This window comes from Bos indicus x Bos taurus, chromosome 1, assembly GCF_003369695.1.
Source record: "Bos indicus x Bos taurus breed Angus x Brahman F1 hybrid chromosome 1, Bos_hybrid_MaternalHap_v2.0, whole genome shotgun sequence".
NCBI classification, from domain to species: Eukaryota; Metazoa; Chordata; class Mammalia; order Artiodactyla; family Bovidae; genus Bos; species Bos indicus x Bos taurus.
In genome coordinates this window covers 126,807,306-126,824,921 of record NC_040076.1, presented here as the reverse complement: position 1 = coordinate 126,824,921, position 17,616 = coordinate 126,807,306, and the positions used below count along the sequence as shown (strand labels likewise).

Sequence of the window (17,616 nt, the reverse complement as noted above, 5' to 3'; positions counted from 1 at the left end):
GTTACGGAAAAACCCGAACAAACTTTGTGGCCAAGCAAATACAGTATATTCTGGCACAGTGGGAATGTAGGAGGACTTTGAACTTTAGAGATGGAGTTAAGAAAGTAGAAGTTGAGTCCCACTTCTTACAAGTTGTAAGCATTATTTTGTTATTTTCTCACATAAATTTTTTAGCCTTACTTTCTTCTTTAAAATGACATGATTATACCTTTCTCAAAGACAGTTGTGAGAATTAGGTGCATTCTGTGAAAATAAATAGTAAACTGCAAAAACTGTATAAAAATCAGGTATCATTTTGAGATTGAGCCTAAGAAGTATACATTTCAAACAGTATGTACAGTGGGAAAATTTGACTATACCCAAGCCTGACATTAATAACCAGAATTGTTGTATTGACCTGTACTTTTCATCAGTTAGTTTCAGAAATTTTTTTAATTTGATTTTTGATACCCAGTTTAATAGAAATGAGTCATATTATCATTTCTTTCTTTACTCGGCAGCATACCATTTGCACTTCACACACATATATGATCTGTGGGTTGTAGAGAGAAATTAGAATGTCGTTCAGTAGCTCATATCTTTCAGCCAAGAATGCTTTTCACCAACAGTCATGAATTTATTGTAGGCACTGGGAAATGTACACCCTTAGATGGTCAACTGAATTGTGAACCTCAATAAAGAGAAAATTTGAGGAGCAGGTCATTAAGTCAGATTCAGTGTTCTTTGTAAATACCAGTGACCATTATCCATGAAGTAGATGAGATGATCTTGGTTTTTATGGTCTAAATCATTTTCTGCAGAATGATGCAGGAGCTGTTACTGAGAGTCAGAATAAAAGGCTGCAGGACTGTATGTGGCTTGCTCTTTATTTATGAATCAGATTTTAAGTGGAAACCACAGTTGTTTCCTTGTTTCTCATTCATGCTTTAGCAGAGGATATGATGCTACAGATTTGACTTGGTTTGTAGTTTCTCCTTTAAGGTTCACACCCTTTTCTTTTCCTTTTTAGAAGCCACAGTCGTTTTAATGTATTAGCAAACCACAGCATGTACCTTGTTGGATATGCTTTGTGTGCTAAATATTACTTGGTAGTCTCAGTACTAATTGTGGTGGTCTAGTCCTGTTTTGGAAGTATAGCATAAGAAAATGAGTTCAGGGAGCTCAGCTCAGTGCTTTGTGATAACCTAGAGGGGTGGGGGTTGGAGGGGTGGTAGGTTCACGGGGGAGGGAATATATGTATACATATAGCCGATTCATGTTGTTGTACAGCAGAAACTAACACAACATTGTAAAGCAATTATACTATCCAAAAAAATCTAAAAAAAATAAGTGCATGCATACATATGTTTGGGATAAGTGATATATATATAGGCATACAACTTTCAGTTCAATTCAGTCGCTCAGTCATGTCTGACTCTTTGTGACCCCATGAATCGCAGCATACAACTTTAGACATGCGAAAATAGATTTTATTTGACTTTATTAACTTGTATTTAAAGATAATGTTTTATGTTGTTTAACTTGAGTGTAATAATGTTAATTTTCCCTTATTCTTCCTTAGTGTCAAGGCGTGCCATGGGTTGCCTCTAATAAATGGACAAAGCTGTGACCCTTATGCAACAGTTTCTCTAGTGGGCCCTTCCAGGTAATGTTTATTGAATTAGTATTAGATTTTTAAGTTTAAAAATTACAAATTAAGTTTCTAAGGGAACATATTAAATATCTATTTATGAAATAGACTAATGAATGCTTTTTGAAAGAAAAATCTTCAGTTCTGTTATATACTTGCAAATAGCCAACTCTTCTTTTATGAAGGAAAACAAGTGCCATTTCAAATCTGCCAGACTCTTAGGCTATGGGGAGCAACCTCTTTTACAGTATTTAAAATGTACTTTAAAACATGAACTTGACCTTCTTTCATCATCAGCCTTCTTATTTTCAAATGTCTTAGATTTTATTGCAGGTAGAATCCTGTTTTAAGAAATGTTAGCTCAAAATAGCAAGGAAGTTTCAATATTTTTATCTAGAAAGCAACTCAGGACTAAAAATACCTTTTCTGCTTGTGCCATCTGTGCTGTTCAGAGAGAATTCCAGAACATGGTGAAGCATACTGTATCATTGATTTAAATTACTTAACAATAATTTATAGAACATTTATAGCAATTTTTAGTATTTTCTATTTTATAATTTCATTATGGTTTCTTTCAGAGCCTGACTAGTTGAAATTTGTCTACAACTTGAAGGCTTAGAATCAAGAAACAAAGAGCATAATAGTGCCACACAGAAACATATATATATACATACACATACATACATACATGTACTGCTTCTTCCCAGCCCCAAACTCACTATGTATCTTATTTTTAAGAAAATAACCAGTAAGTCACTTTGAAAAATGTATTTGTCCCTATGGTATGTCAAGCACCATGCCTGGTACTTACTGGGTCTCAAGCAATAGTAGCCTATTATTAGTAAGATGGTTTTAAATTTAAAAGCAGATACTCAGTTGTATAACATTCATGCTGTCAAAGGGATTTAGTTCTCCATGTTTCAAGTGTTTAGTGGAATTGTTCTTGGTTTTTGTTCTTGTTTATAATCAGTGCCCAACAGATTCCTTAGTGTAAATGCTTAGTAATGTACAGATAGAAACTGTTTAGCATCTGAGTTTGTTTTAAAAAGTCACTATTGGTTTTGATACTGTGCTGTGGTTGTGGAGGATGTTACTGTTGGGAAGCTGGTCAAAGTCTCCATGGGACTTCCCTGTACATTTCTTTGCAGCCTCCTCTGCATCTCTAATTATTTCAAAGTAAAAAGTTTTTTTAAAAAAAAGCCACATTGTAGCCAAAGTCCAAGAGGTAAACTGAGTTAAATGTGTTCCTGGGGTATTTTTCAACATAGAATAAGGTATTTGAATCTCATTGTCTTCCTTCTGCTATTTATTTGAGTTGCTTATATAATGGAACGTGTTATTTAAAAACCCCTGAAGGAAACTTGACAGTCAATCTAATATAGCCATGGAATAATAAAATCTTGGCATATATCACATATACAAAATTTGTGTCTTCTTTGGTTTGAGTTTTTAGAGACACATCAGTTTTTCCCCTCAAGTAATGTTTAAAGCTACTGCCTTCCCTGAATCATCCTAACAGTTAAACAGAAAGAGGCCTGGCTCCCTGGTTGGAAATAGCATGTTTTATAATTGTGTACTGTTAAGTTCTACAAGGTAAAACTCTACCACATTGGAACAGGAATGACCAAAAGAAGACAAAAGTAAAGAAGAAAACAAGCAATCCGCAGTTTAATGAAATCTTTTATTTTGAGGTAACTTTTTGTTTTATTTAAATGTTAATACAACTAAGCATTTTTTCCCTGAAAACTGTGGGTTCATGGTGTGACACAGTGGAGGCCCAGTGCATAAAACGAAGGCAGAGTCTGATTAATTTGAGGAGGGGGAGGTCTAGGACCACACCCGTTCTTCAGTCAGCCGTGGTATCACACCCCACTTCACACAGAACCCCACCTTATCCAGCCCCCCAGGACTCTTTGGCAGAATACTGCTTGAAAGCCATTAGTGAAATAAGTGCAACATCCACTTGTTAGATCTGGGTTCTAGTCCCAGTTGAGTTTGGACAGATCACTACATGAGAGACTCAAATTTCTTGTGAAAGGATAATTTTGTCAGAGAGAACAATAGCATCCCAACCTAAGCCATAGAGTTTCTATGAGGTTCAAATGGGAAAATGCTTTGAGATTATAAAGTACAATATGATTAAGGCCTTGTTATTAGCTAAATCACTCTAAGGACACATGCTTTTTTCATAGAGAACTTCAGCTGCCTTGAAGTTGCCCAAAATACAGGGCTTTGAAGTTCCTTACTATGGAGCATTGTTAAATAAATCCTTTTTCATATTAGAAAACGACAGGAAAAAACAAAAATAATTAAGCTCTATTCTAAAAGATTGTGTTCTGCCCATAGGATATGTTGCAGTTGAAATTAACCTGTAGGAAAGTTTTGTTTTTGGTTTTTTTAAGTTACATTTTGTGCTTTTCCTTTTTTTTACATGGGTTTTTTTGTTTTTTTGATATTTCGAAGTGAAGAGAGTGAGGGCACATCTAGCCATGCCTGATTACTGTGCTTTAATAAAGGAACACAGTTGAAGAAATGCCAGAATTGAAGTAGGAAGAATTGTGGGGGTGGAGGCAAGGAAAAAAGAAAAACAAAAGAAAATGTACCAGTGTGAGATTTTTCCATTTTCCAGCCAAGGACTTACTTAATTCAGTTGTTCCGTATTTAAAAATGGCCATTACATCTAGCCTGAAGAAAATCCAAGAAGGGGCAACATGTAGCAACAAGCAGATGGTCCTTTGAAAATCAAGACCTGACCTGTTTGGTATATGCAAGCATGCATATCAAGCCTCAAAACATTCATTCGAAGGGCCCTTTTGTTGAGTTGATTATAAAGATAAAAGTTCAGTCTCTGTCCTCTAGCTAGAGTAAGAGACCCAAAGCATGCACACGCATGCAGACATGCAGCAGTAAAATGCAGTAGTAGATGCTGGGGAGCTCTGCTGCCACTGAGTTAAGCCAGGGGAAAGAGTATTAGAGATGGAATATTTTGAACAAAGACATAGAAAGTTATGTCCAAAGAGTAGCAAGTAGTGATTTGACTGAAAGGGAATAAAGGGAGTTAAGCTTAGAAAGATAAAGTAGGACCAACTAATGAAAGACCTTGAGAGCAGGTTGGAGTATTGGACATTGAATATTGTTGAGCCCAGAGGTAACAAGAGTAATGAAGTATTTTGAGAAGAATTAACCATGATCTGTTGGCCAGATGGCTGCGAGAGAGAACAGAGATCAAAAGACTATTGTAGTCTAGGTGTTTTTTTTAAAAAAGGAAAAAGCAAAAGCGGGGGAAGAGTCTGACTCAAGAGAGTAATATGGAAACAGGGCGGAAGAGAAAGATGAGAAACTACAAATGGCAAGATAACAAATTGGTTACAGAAGAAAAGATAAAAGGAGGAGTCAGATGTTGTCCTCATGATTTCAAATCTGGAAAAGTTAAGAAGGAAAACAAGTGGTTCAGTGTGGGGCATAATGAGCTTGAGCTCTGACATGTAAAATCCTCCCATAAGAACTTCATGACTAAGATGGGTGATGACTGTAGATAAAGATTCAAGAATTGTTTACAGTGAGTCAAGAAAGCAAGCCAAGGGCGTAGAGGTATGCAAGAAAGGAGAGAAGTGAACCAGCTAAGTTCTGCCACATGTTAAATATTTGACTTTGAATGTGTTTCTTAATTTCTGTACTTTAGCTTCCTCATTTTCAAGATGAGGATAATAAATCTAGCCCTGCCTGCCTCAGAGCAGTGTTCTGATGAACACAGAAGATAATGAACATGAAAGCACTTTGTTAACCATACAGCCCTGTGTAGCTTAAAGCAAAATAAAATATAAAACCCTGGAGAAAACCCATGTTTGTATGTTCTGAGGAAGAAGTAATGGCAGAGGTAGAAGCAAGGAGAGCAGAAGGTAGCCAGGATCGTGCTGGGTAAGCTCAGAGAAAAGAATATCTCTGGGAAAATGGAGGATGTTTGTATGGTCACTCATTCAGATAAAGGGGTCACGGAAGGTGAGAACTCAAAATTTCATCATCAGACTTGATGATTAAGAGAGGGGTTTTAGGAGGATGATCTATGAGGAAGCCAGATTATAAGGAGTTACTGTAGTGAGTGGGTGGTGAGGAAGTGGAGGCTGTAAGGATGGGTAGCAGTTTTGAGATACTTGTCTGTGAAAGGAAAGAGATAGGAAGACCATAATTTAAAGGGAGAATTTTTCTTAGACTTGAATGAGGTGAACAGTCTGGTCAAGAAAGCTGCAATTAAAATAGATCGAATGCTGACTGCGTGTTTACTGCATACCATGTGGGGGTGGAGCTGTCTCAGAAAAGAGGAGGATCATCTCACCCTCTGATTCAGAAAAGGGTGAGAAAAGTCATCCAGGAAACAGGCCTCTATGGGAATGGACGTGTTCAGGTGGACAGTAGTTGAGGAAGTTCCTGCCAATGGCCTTGATATTTTCAGTAAAAATGTGAGAAGAAAGTGTGAGGGTGGCATTGTTATCTTGAGAAATGTGGGAAAGTCTTCAAACAGTTCCTAGCTTATGCAGTTTCACTGAAATAGAACACTTTTACTCTGAGTCACCAACAGATACATATGAACCAGAGAACCCAGTGTTCCTACATATTGAATCGATAAGGAAGGGTATGGAGGTAAAGTTGATTTTGATGTTTTATTTACCACCTTATCTTTACCTCTCTCTGCTACTTCCATAGCTGTTTGTGTATTTAGATTTGGGGTCAGATATTACATATGCATTTTCTTCTGTTTATAAGAAACACAAACACTTTAGGGATGGTTTTTTAAAGTTTGTGTAGGAAAAACATTAAAAACTTTTTTACTAAAATTTTTTGTTTATAGGTGACGAGATCCAGTAGTTACACCAGAAAGTCCCAGTTCCAGGTAGAAGAGGAGGACATTGAAAAGCTGGAAATTAGGTATGTGAATTGGATTTTAGAGTTGCTGTTTTCTGTGCCAAAAGAAAAATCCTAAATTTAACTGAAAAAGATGACTCAAGCTTAACAGAATTCTCTTGAGCAAGTTCATCAATGAAACTTAGAGGAATGTGCATTAAATTTAAATTATCTTCTAATTTAAATCCAAATTATCTTCTCAAAATCTCATTTCTTTGCAGAAGTAGTCAAGGTGTATTTATTTTAAAAATGACCTTATTTTCACCCATTTTATTTTTACCTATTTATATTTTTAGTTTTTCCCAAATTTAATTGCTCCTTAAAATTTTAAATCATAACATAATGGATGCGAAGAATATATAGAAAAGTAATTACATACTAGCCAATTTAGAAATAATTTTTTTATTCTTCTTAACATATCTGCTGTCTAACAGAAATTTCAGTGAGGTAAGAAGTCTTGTAAGATAACCCATCAGGTGCATGTGTTTGAAGTTTGTGCTATTTCCTAGGTCTTAAATATCTATGCTGTTTGGGAGGTGAAAGTTTTGTAAATGCATGTATAGGTGTGGTGTTAACAGTGTGTTCATCTGAAGGGTGTATTAATCACATGTTTGGAATGATCAGGTAATGTATTTTTTAAAAATCACCTATCTTTACATATTAACTGGTTTTGAGAAAGAAACTATAGTCTTGTGTTGGTTTCTTTTCTCAAATTCAAAAATGTAATTCTGTAGTCCTTATTTCTACAGGTTAAAATAAAACCTAGATTTTGGAACTAAGAAATTGTTTAAGATAGTTAAATTCTGTGCTTTTAAGTAAAACTAGTATAGTTTTCTGTAGTAGTCTGCTGTCTTAGTTTAGCTAGTGAGGTGTATGGCTAACATCTCTTATTTTTAAGCATGTGAAATTACTTGTCTGGTACTTTCACCATAAGCATCTTTGCCATAAGCACCTTTACTGTAAACATCTTTGCCACAGACATTTTCACCACATAACTAATTGGCTATAAGTCAACTTCGCTGTGAAAAATAAAATAACTGGTTGACAGTTTGGTTTCAACTGGTTGACCTACATTAGTGTTTCTTCTAGTTATCTATGTAATTGATAGCTTTATTGATCAGACAGGTGACAGTGATTTGCCCCAGGAGTTGGTTTCTTATGTGAAACACACCACATTGGAGGAGAGTCTGAGGGCCTCAGAGGCATAGGGTTGAACCCACATTTCCCATAGAACTTGGAAACATCTGTCAATAGACATGGGACACTGTGCCAAGAATGAACAATAGTGTGGATGGTTTTCCCAACGCAGTACAAAGCTCAGAAGCAAGTAGTGTTTGGAAATGGACACCTCTCTTAACAAAGGAAGGAATTTTAGCAAAACAGTGTAATGCCAAATAAGGAGACCAATCAATAAGCCAAAACAAAAACAATGTGTAAAATACTGTGAACGAAGGACTTAGAAGACAAGTGTTTAGGTACAGCCCACAAAATAAAGTCAGTTATTTGTGAATTATTGCCATGAATTTATACATATTTTGAATGTATTAAAATTTTGTATTTTGCAATGAAGTCTTTTTAATTTTATTTTTTATGTTTGTGTCTTTTGTAATGTCTCTCTTTTATTTATTTACTTTATCTTTTTATGACAGAATTGCCTTATAACCAGTTAGTTATGTGGTGAAAATGTGTGTGGCAAAAATGCTTGAGGGAAAGATGTCTGTGGCAAAGGTGCTTATGGCAAAAGTACTCAGAACCTTAAATTAATGCTATAATACAAATCATAGTAGTTTGAAGCTATTTGGTCATGTTTGTTCTCTTACACATTGTTTGCAAAAAAAATCAAGCCAACTTGAAAATTTTCAGGATCGACTTGTGGAACAATGGAAACCTGGTCCAAGATGTTTTCCTCGGTGAAATCAAGGTTCCTGTGAATGTATTAAGAAATGATGCCTCTCACCAAGCCTGGTAAGAAGACCGATGCTGTAGTGAACTACACATTGGTCAGCCCCTTTCATTCACTGTCTATGCAAATAAACGGTTCTTCTAAGCATATTTTAAGTTTTGAATGGATAAGCCCAAAGTCATTAACACTGATTTGGCCATTAATTTATTGTCGCAGAAATAGAAGTACAATTATTTTTGTTTTATGACTTGCCCTCTGGTACTGAGATAAAAGAACTGAATTGTCTGGAATATTTTCCTGTTCAAAAACTTAATCTTAACTCTGAAGGGAAAATGTAGAACATTTCAAACATTACATAAGAGTTGCTCTTGTGAGAGAAAGTTTGATCACAGATCAACATCTGTAGTTCAAAAACTTTATTAACAGGCACGGAAATTGTGAATGTTTGAAAGCAAAGGGTTTATTGTAGAGATTCAGCTGTTATGAAATCTCACCAGTGATTTTTCTTCCCCAAACCCCATTGAAATGTACTGTGACTGGCTCTGGTGTTATTTTCTTAATGTCTGGGATCTAGATGTTGAGCTCATTCAGTTAATGAGCTTTTCAGGGGTTCTGGTGGCTCAGTATTGGCTACAGTATTAAACCTTTTCTTGACTTTTAAATTCATGTTAATGTTCAGACATTAAACTGATGTTAGCTTCCTTAGCAAAATCAGTGTGAAACTATTGTTTTTTTCCCCCTGTCTACAGCACATACGAGCAGGTATGTCCTCTCCCCTCCAGTAGGTTGCCCAGTAGCCATCATGCTAAACTTGGGTTTCAACTGAGTATAAAACAACATGCCTTTCTCATTTGCCTTGTGAGGCCCCCTTTTAGTGCTCAGCTTCAGTTGCCTGGAAGAGGACTTGAAACCAACTGTTCCGATGTTTTCTTACTGCGGGCAGCAGTCTCCTTTGTCTGCAGGATCCTGCCTCTCCTGAGTGCCTGCTGTCAGGCATTCTTCAGTTTTGTCTGTGTAGTCTCAAAATTTTTCTTTTATTTTTTACCTTTTGCTAATGCAGATCTAAGATTAGTCTTTATGGTGGCGTTTTATATGCTGTAACTTCCAAAACGTGTCCATAGATGGGGGAAAAAAAAGAAAAAAAAAAAACGTGGTCATTTTTTTTATTAACATTTGAGGCTTGTCATTCCCTCCTGCCGAACTTCTTCCACCTTATATAAAGTTAGCATACATTTTTTTAAATGAAAATTTCTGAACTCAGTTCATTGTCTTTAAAGTGATACGCCATGTGTGCCAAGTCACTTCATTCGTGTCCGACTCTGTGCAACCCTGTGGACTGTAGCCCACCAGGCTCCTCTGTCCATGGGATTCTCCAGGCAAAAATACTAGAGTGGGTTCCCATGCCCTCCTCCAGGGGATCTCCTGACCTAGGGATTCTGTGGCTCCTGCATTGCAGACTTACCACTGACCCACCAGGGAAGTCCATAGCATGCTGCTTGGTACAAAATAACAGATAAGTTGTTGTGCCTCCCAAGGCTCCTCCAAGTGAACTTGAAATGTGCCATTATAGCCTGTATTTTAAATAAGATGTCTCCAAACAGGCCCTCCAAATTTGGCAACAGTTTGTCGAACTACCAAGTCAGGATGTATGAGCACTAACAGAAATTAATTTTATTCCTATAGATTTATTTTTGGCCAGTAATATGTTAAAGGTGACGTGCCAGAAGTATGTGTTAAAATTTATGCAGCGTGAAATAGAAACATCCTGCTCGTTCATTTACACTTCCCTATACGTGAGGAAATATAAAAATGTGAATGCAATTTCCTTTTAAGTCAGATTAAAACACAATCTCCTTTGTCAGTTGTAGAACTGCAGCGTCCCCTTGTGGGGTTGTTAGTAACTAAATGAAAACTCAAGAAAAGCTTTACCTTCAGGATTTCAAGTGTATTTTTTCTAATCTTAATAGTAGGAAAGAAAGTAATTATCAGTAATATAATTCTGTTGTTTGAGAAGTATTCATTTGCTTTCCCTTTCCACATTATTTCTATTTAGCATTTACTATTAGAGTCTTTTCCTGAAAACTGATTTTTTTTCAAAAAATATTTATTATTTTTATCTATTTGGCTGTGCTGGATCTTGGCTGTGGTATGTGGGATCTAGTTCCCTGATCAAGTATGGAACCCAGGCCCCTTGCATTGGAAACATGGAGTCTTAGCCACTGGACCACCAGGGATGTCCCCTGAAAACTGATCTTTTGTGGTTTCAATTTTGTTCTCAAATTATGACATGATTCAGTTACTTTCCCTTTCCTTTGTTAACTAGTCAGTTCCTTAGTGATAGTGTGTATTCTTTATTCTGAAACTTCTGTTAAAGTGTTAGGATTAGCTCGTTATTGTCGCTATTAGCTAGTTTTATCTTTCACATATGTAAACAACAGAACTCATTCACGTGGTTCACAGTTTAGAAGATAAAAGTCTTATCTCCTGCCTCTGTCCCGCAGCTAACCTCTTCTGAGGCAGCCCCTGTTTTGAGTTCCTGGAAATATTTTATGTAAATACAGGCAAATGTGGATATGTCCATCTTTCCTCTTCTTTACATGAATGGACACATGTTGTATCATGTTCTATACCTTTTTTTCAGTTAGCAGTTTAGTAGAACTTCATTAAGTATTTGTTGACTTTTTATAGTGGTTAAGAGTATGGATTCTAGAATCAGACTACCGTGGTTCAAATCCCATCTCTGTCATTAACTACCTGGCTGATCCCTGACAAGGTGTTCCACCTGAATGCTTTTATTTTCTTTGGCTATGGAATGGGGGTGGTACACTTAATACCTGCCTCTCAACACTAGAGGATGAATTGGTTTCACATAAAGTAAGTGCTGTGACCATGGGTATCTCTCACACTCATCATTACAGTTATTGCTGCTGTCATCACCATTATTCTGCATAAGTACATACAGAATTTCTGCATCTTTTTTTTTCCTTTGGTACCAGTATTCCATTGGTGTGGAATGGTATAAATGAAGAGAACCTTAGTGCTAACATAGTTCTGTCTTATTTTACCAGGAACCTGGTGTCAGAGAACTTAATATGTGCGAAACCTTTGTGTGATTGTATATATTGGTACAATCATTTCCTCCTAGATGATCCAAAATGAACATTAAGAAAATTGATGCAAAGATCTTTTCATGTTATAATTTTTTAATTTTGAAAGTAAAATTCGAATAGAAATAAAGCACATGGTTGGAGGTTTTTTTTTCAACATAAGCACTTTATACAAATATAAAACTGGATTAATGTTTACTTAAGATGAATTGGTTTTCTAGTTTGCTAGTTTTGCCACCTGTCTTTGGTAAAAATCCATTGACAGTGATTATCTTTCTGAAACCAGAAGTGACATTCACGTATTGGAAAAGCTGCCTCTGAACAGTTGTTTTCCAGCTTAGGCAGCATTATTCACAAATAATGGTAATCTTTGTCTACATACCTCAATTTTAATGATACAGCCTTGTTAAAACTTTCAAATGCTTTTTTTTTTCTTTTAAAAGCCTGACTCTTGAGATCATTAGAATTGCTTTTATGCCCAACTATAAATTGGAAAAAAAAAAAAAATGTAAGCAACTGAGTGCCCTTTTCAGTTAATAACTTCTTTTTAATTCCTGTTCCTTATTCTTTCAAACTGAAACAGTTCATTTAAAAACTGAAGAAAAATATACTTGAGATTTTTTTTGTATCCCTAGACCTTAGACACACCAGATACCCTCAATGTAACAAATCTTGAGGTTTTTCTCTTTAACTCTAATTCATACAAGATTGATTAATTCACAAGGGATCCTTCAGTTGGTTGAAATTGAGCTTTTTGTAACAGTATTTTAAGTGGTAACAGTTATATGTATATAAATGTTTTATAAATCACATTTACTATGTGCAAAGCACTATTCTAAGTGCTCCACTTATATAACCTCCTTAGGGTTTTTATAAGGATTAATCATTTAAATACTATCTTTACTCCTTATGTAACAGATAAGGAAGCAAGCACAGAGAGATTGAGCAATTTGCCCAAGGTTGCAGACCTGGAATTTGGACCAAATTCTTTTGACTCCAAAGTTTGTGCTCTTAACCAGTGTACTATAATAAGTTAGTACTTTTCACCTAAATGCTTTTGAGTATGTTTAAGACTCAAAAATATTCTGTTTTAAATTGCCAGCAAATATTTGAGTGTCCCTTTTAATATTATTAAAAAAGAAATCAAGTGAGTGATCCCTTCTCATTTAAAAAAAAAAAAAAGATCTTTTCAAGGAATGGGTAGGACAATTTTGTAATTCTGTATTTTGTTCCAGTAGACATGGATGAGATACTTTGTCCATAGGAATTTCCCGTTCCTGCCAAAGAAACCCAAGGAGGCAAGTTTAAAAAGAGTGTCCGGAGAGAGCCCTTCTGGAGTTCCTGAGCATCCTAAAACAGTGTATACATAAAAATCAGTAACTGTCATATCACTGCCTGAATCCCTCCCTGTTAGGACTGTAGACCTATTTTGCAGATATTTTGTAGTTTTATGAGAATACCAGAGGGATAAGGCATTCCTTCCCCCAGCAATTTGGAGATAAGGGAATAATATACTCTGAGGATAATTTCTATAGAACAAACCAAAATAGAGTCTGTAAACCTGATTAGAGTGTGAGGATACTGTTTAGAGTGGGTAGATGCAGTCCCTGGGAGGCAGAAGCAGGTTTTAACTGTAATACAAGTAATCTTATTCTACCATATATGAAAAACAGGAGTTACAATAGAAGGGGCAGTTAATCTAGAACAGTAAAAAAGGCTCCCAAAGAGGCAAACATGGGTGAGTACTGCCCATTCAAGCCCAGTCGTGGGGTAAGAGCAATCTGTTCTAGAAGCATTGTTCTTTCCTTGGCAAAGTTGTCTTAGCTGAGAGATTAAGATTCCATAAATCTCTGTGTTATGTCCCTGTAGTCACCACAGCACACCTTCTGATAGATAATTTGACTTTCCACATAGCTTGCCAGTAGGTAAAAAAATGTATTGACCAAACATAAAAAACTATATGTTAACAGGTAAAAAATGTACTAGTTGAAATGAGAGATTTAGATGAAACACTGTAGAAAATGGTGATAATAGTTAAGCCAGGTGATAAATGCATGGGGTTGATGGTGAGGGTGTTGCTTGTTAATAGTATCACTCTTCTCCCTACTTTTGTGAATTAACATTTCCGTAATAAAATACATCAGTCACGATAAAGTACAGGTATCTTTGCCACTCGAATGCGGTACAGTCTTCCCTCTGTATTCGTGGGGGATTGTGTATTCCAGGAATTGTGTAGTTTGAACCCATGTTGTTTGCATGTCAGCAGTATTTCTTGCCATAAATTTAGTAATTGGCCTTCTATTTTAAATATATTGGTCTCTGCTCCATCATTGTGATTCAGATTCACTTCTAGATTTGCTGATTGAACTAGATATCTGAATTTGCAGAGCTACAGAACATACTGCACGACACTGTGTAGTGTATGTATGTACACATACATATTACACTGTGGGAAATTGACCAAAGTGATGCCCACGCCAGAATGATTGGGGATCTGCCACCTAGACTTCCATTGGAGGCACTTCAGAGTCATCTTTGCTGACAGGCTTATTTCCAGTTATTTCCATAGGCAAATTATTTACATCATTATTTCTCAAATCAGAGAGTAGAAGTTCTGAAGCTTGATTTTCTGAAACAGGAATTCCTTTTTTGTGGGTAGTGCTATAATTTCTATATAATTTCTTCTTATATTACCATTCCTTCATTTTTTAAATGTTGCTTGGTTAATTCTCTATTCTCATTTATCTTTATCATATCTTTCTCAAAGCTAGTATTCTGTTAAAACCTCCTCTCCTATTTTTAATCAAGTTAGTGTATTAGGGGAGGACATAAGTGGTAAATGTCAGGAGTAAATATCAGAACTACTGACTTCTTTATAAAAAAACATTCTGGCTAATGATTGAAGGAGGAATGATAGAATTATAGTTATCATTTTGAAACCTGTGCAGATTAATGACTCTTGGCAGTGATCATCAATAATTGCAAATATCACAAAAAGGAGAAAACAATGACATCACTGCCTCCTGGTATAACTACACAATACTATCAATGTATTCCTACCACAATATCAAATTCAATCTAACCAAGCCCTAGATATACTCCAGTATCCAATATACTCCAGGATACAGGAAATGAGACAGACGAATATGTTAAATGATACCATGGGGATAGAGTTAACATAGTCCTAAGACTGGAAAATTCTATAGATAAATTATCTGATTTCTTAATTGCTTGAATCCATCAACCAATTACAGTCTGTGAACTTGGATTTGAATAGACTATTAGAAAACTGTTCGGTAAGTTCAGGAGAATTTGAATACTGACTGGATAATGTAGTTATATATACCGAAATATTTATAGATGAAATTAGAAAACACCTGTACATTGCTTTAAAATAATAAGTGGGATGGGAGGAGTGAGTAGAGATGTGGCTAAAACAATAATGGCTTTGAACTGATAATCAGTAATGTTAGATGATGAGTACATGGAAGTTCAGTATTCTGCTCTTCTTACTTTTGTATGATTTTTAAATTTCCATGACAAATAGTCTTTAACTTAGATTTCTGGTTTTGATCCTACAAATTCATGTGAATCCAATTTTTGCAGCTGAAATCATTTTCAATATAGTTGCAGTGCTAATCCTTTAACAATATAAAAAACTCTTTATAAACCTTCAACCACTTACTCTTAAAAAATTAGTTCAAATTTTTACAATATAGGATTTACTTTAAAATGAGATCACTTACATCTTCTTATAGTATGTCTTATCTATTTTAACCAAATGTATCTTTCTTAAATTTAGTTAATGAAAAGTTATTTTTGATAATACATTGGATTTTAAATCGTTTATAATATTTTTCCTAACCTGCAGGCTAATCAAACTCTTACTCAGTCCTTTTGAGATATTGACTTTTGTACTATCTATTTCTTTTTTGTTTCCTGGATAAAAATCTATTTTTAGTTTTCTAGTTCCATTTACAGCCACCACTTAGCCTCTGAAAATTAATACTCTGCTATTTAATGAATTATCCTAACATTAAATACTGACTTTTTTTATTTTTTTTTTATAGCTTAGCTGTTTAATTATCTCTCTAGTTTTGATGCACATTATCATTGCATAGAATTGATTGTATTTTTTCTTTAGGTACTTGCTACAACCAAGAGACAATGGAAACAAGTCATCTAAAACTGATGACCTGGGGTCCCTTCGATTGAATATATGTTATACAGAAGACTATGTGCTTCCTTCAGAGTACTATGGTCCTTTGAAAACACTGCTGCTAAAATCACCAGATGTTCAGGTACTTTAAAAATCTTGTGTGTTACTTAATAGTCCAGTGAAAGTCGCTCAGTTGTGTCCAACTCTTTGTGACCCTGTGGACTATAGGGAAGTCCATGGAATTTTCCAGGCCACATTACTGGAGTGGGTAGCCGTTCCATTCTCCAGGGGATCTTCCCAACCCAGTGAACAAACCCAGGTCTCCCACATTGCAGGCAGATTCTTTACCAACTGAGCCTCCTGTGAAGCCCAAAATGAAAAGGCTAAAATAATTCTATAAATGATGAGAAAAAGATTTCAGAGTATCAAATTTTATTAAAACTATATATATGTGAGATAAGAAAGCCTTCTTCAGCGATCAGTGCAAAGAAATAGAGGAAAACAATAGAATGGGAAAGATTAGACATCTCTTCAAGAAAATTAGAGATACCAAGGGAACATCTCATACAAAGATGGGCTCAATAAAGGGCAGAAATGGTATGGACCTAACAGAAGCAGAATATATTAAGAGGTGGCAAGAATACACAGAAGAACTATACAGAAAAGATCTTCATGACCCAGATAATCACGATGGTGTGATCACTCACCTAGAGCCAGACATCCTGGAATGTGAAGTCAGGTGGGCCTTAGGAAGCATCACTATGAACAAAGCTAGTGGATAGTGGAGGCGATGGAATTCCAGTTGAGCTATTTCAAATCCTAAAAGATGATGCTGTGAAAGTGCTGCACTCAATATGTCAGCAAATTTGGGAAACTCAGCAGTGGCCACAGGACTGGAAAAGGTCAGTTTTCATTCCAGTCCCAAAGAAAGGCAATTCCAGTCCAGTCACTTCATGGGAAATAGATGGGGAAACAGTGGGAACAGTGGCTGACTTTATTTTTGGGGGGCTCCAAAATCACTGTGGATGGTGACTACAGCCATGAAATTAAAAGACGCTTAGTCCTTGGAAGGAAAGTTATGACCAACCTAGACAGCATATTCAAAAGCAGAGACATTACTTTGCCAACAAAAGTCCATCTAGTCAAGGCTGTGGTTTTTCCTGTGGTCATGTATGGATGTGAGAGTTGGACTGTGAAGAAAGCTGAGCACCAAAGAATTGATGCTTTTGAACTGTGGTGTTGGAGAAGACTCTTGAGAGTCCCTTGGACTGCAAGGAGATCCAACCAGTCCATCCTAAAGATCAGTCCTGAGTGTTCATTGGAAGGACTGATGTTGAAGCTGAAACTCCAATACGTTGGCCACCTGATACTAAGAACTGACTCATTGGATAAGACCCTGATGCTGGAAAAGATTGAAGGCAGTAGGAAAAAGGGATGACAGAGTATGAGATGGTTGGATGGCATCACCGACTCAATGGACATGGGTTTGGGTGGACTCCAGGAGTTGGTGATAGACAGGGAGGCCTAGCATGCTGCAGTCCATGGGGTCGCAGAGTCAGACACAACTGAGCAACTGAACTGATATGTGTGTCTAGATATACACACACATACTCTACACGTATGTATGTTTTTGTGTGTTTTATTTGAACCAGAGTACTATATACCAATATCTGCTCCAAATTTCATCTCTGATAAAAAGTTAGAAAATTATTTTTGTCAATGTTATGTGCCAGCCTGGATGGGAGAGGAGTTTGAGGGAGAATGGGTGTATGTATGGCTGAGTCCCTTTGCTGTTCCCCTGACACTATCACATTGTTTATTAATCATCTATACCCCAGTACAAAATAAAGTGTTTTTTTTTTAAGTTAAAAAATTTAATATTATGCTATATAATAATTATAGTTAATGAGCATATTTG

At 36.0% G+C, this 17,616-nt stretch overlaps 1 protein-coding gene across 3 annotated transcripts in view; it reads left to right on the top strand.

Annotated features, from left to right (window-relative positions):
• The window catches only part of RASA2 (RAS p21 protein activator 2), a 126,106-nt gene that overhangs the window by 70,550 nt on the left and 37,940 nt on the right, over positions 1-17,616 (top strand). For all 3 annotated transcript variants that reach the window (XM_027544586.1, XM_027544580.1, XM_027544570.1), the window contains exons 6-10: positions 1,562-1,645; positions 3,249-3,321; positions 6,477-6,553; positions 8,393-8,494; positions 15,684-15,840. In XM_027544586.1, coding sequence (XP_027400387.1) covers positions 1,562-1,645; positions 3,249-3,321; positions 6,477-6,553; positions 8,393-8,494; positions 15,684-15,840 — 493 coding nt within the window. The remainder of the gene's footprint in view (positions 1-1,561; positions 1,646-3,248; positions 3,322-6,476; positions 6,554-8,392; positions 8,495-15,683; positions 15,841-17,616) is intronic.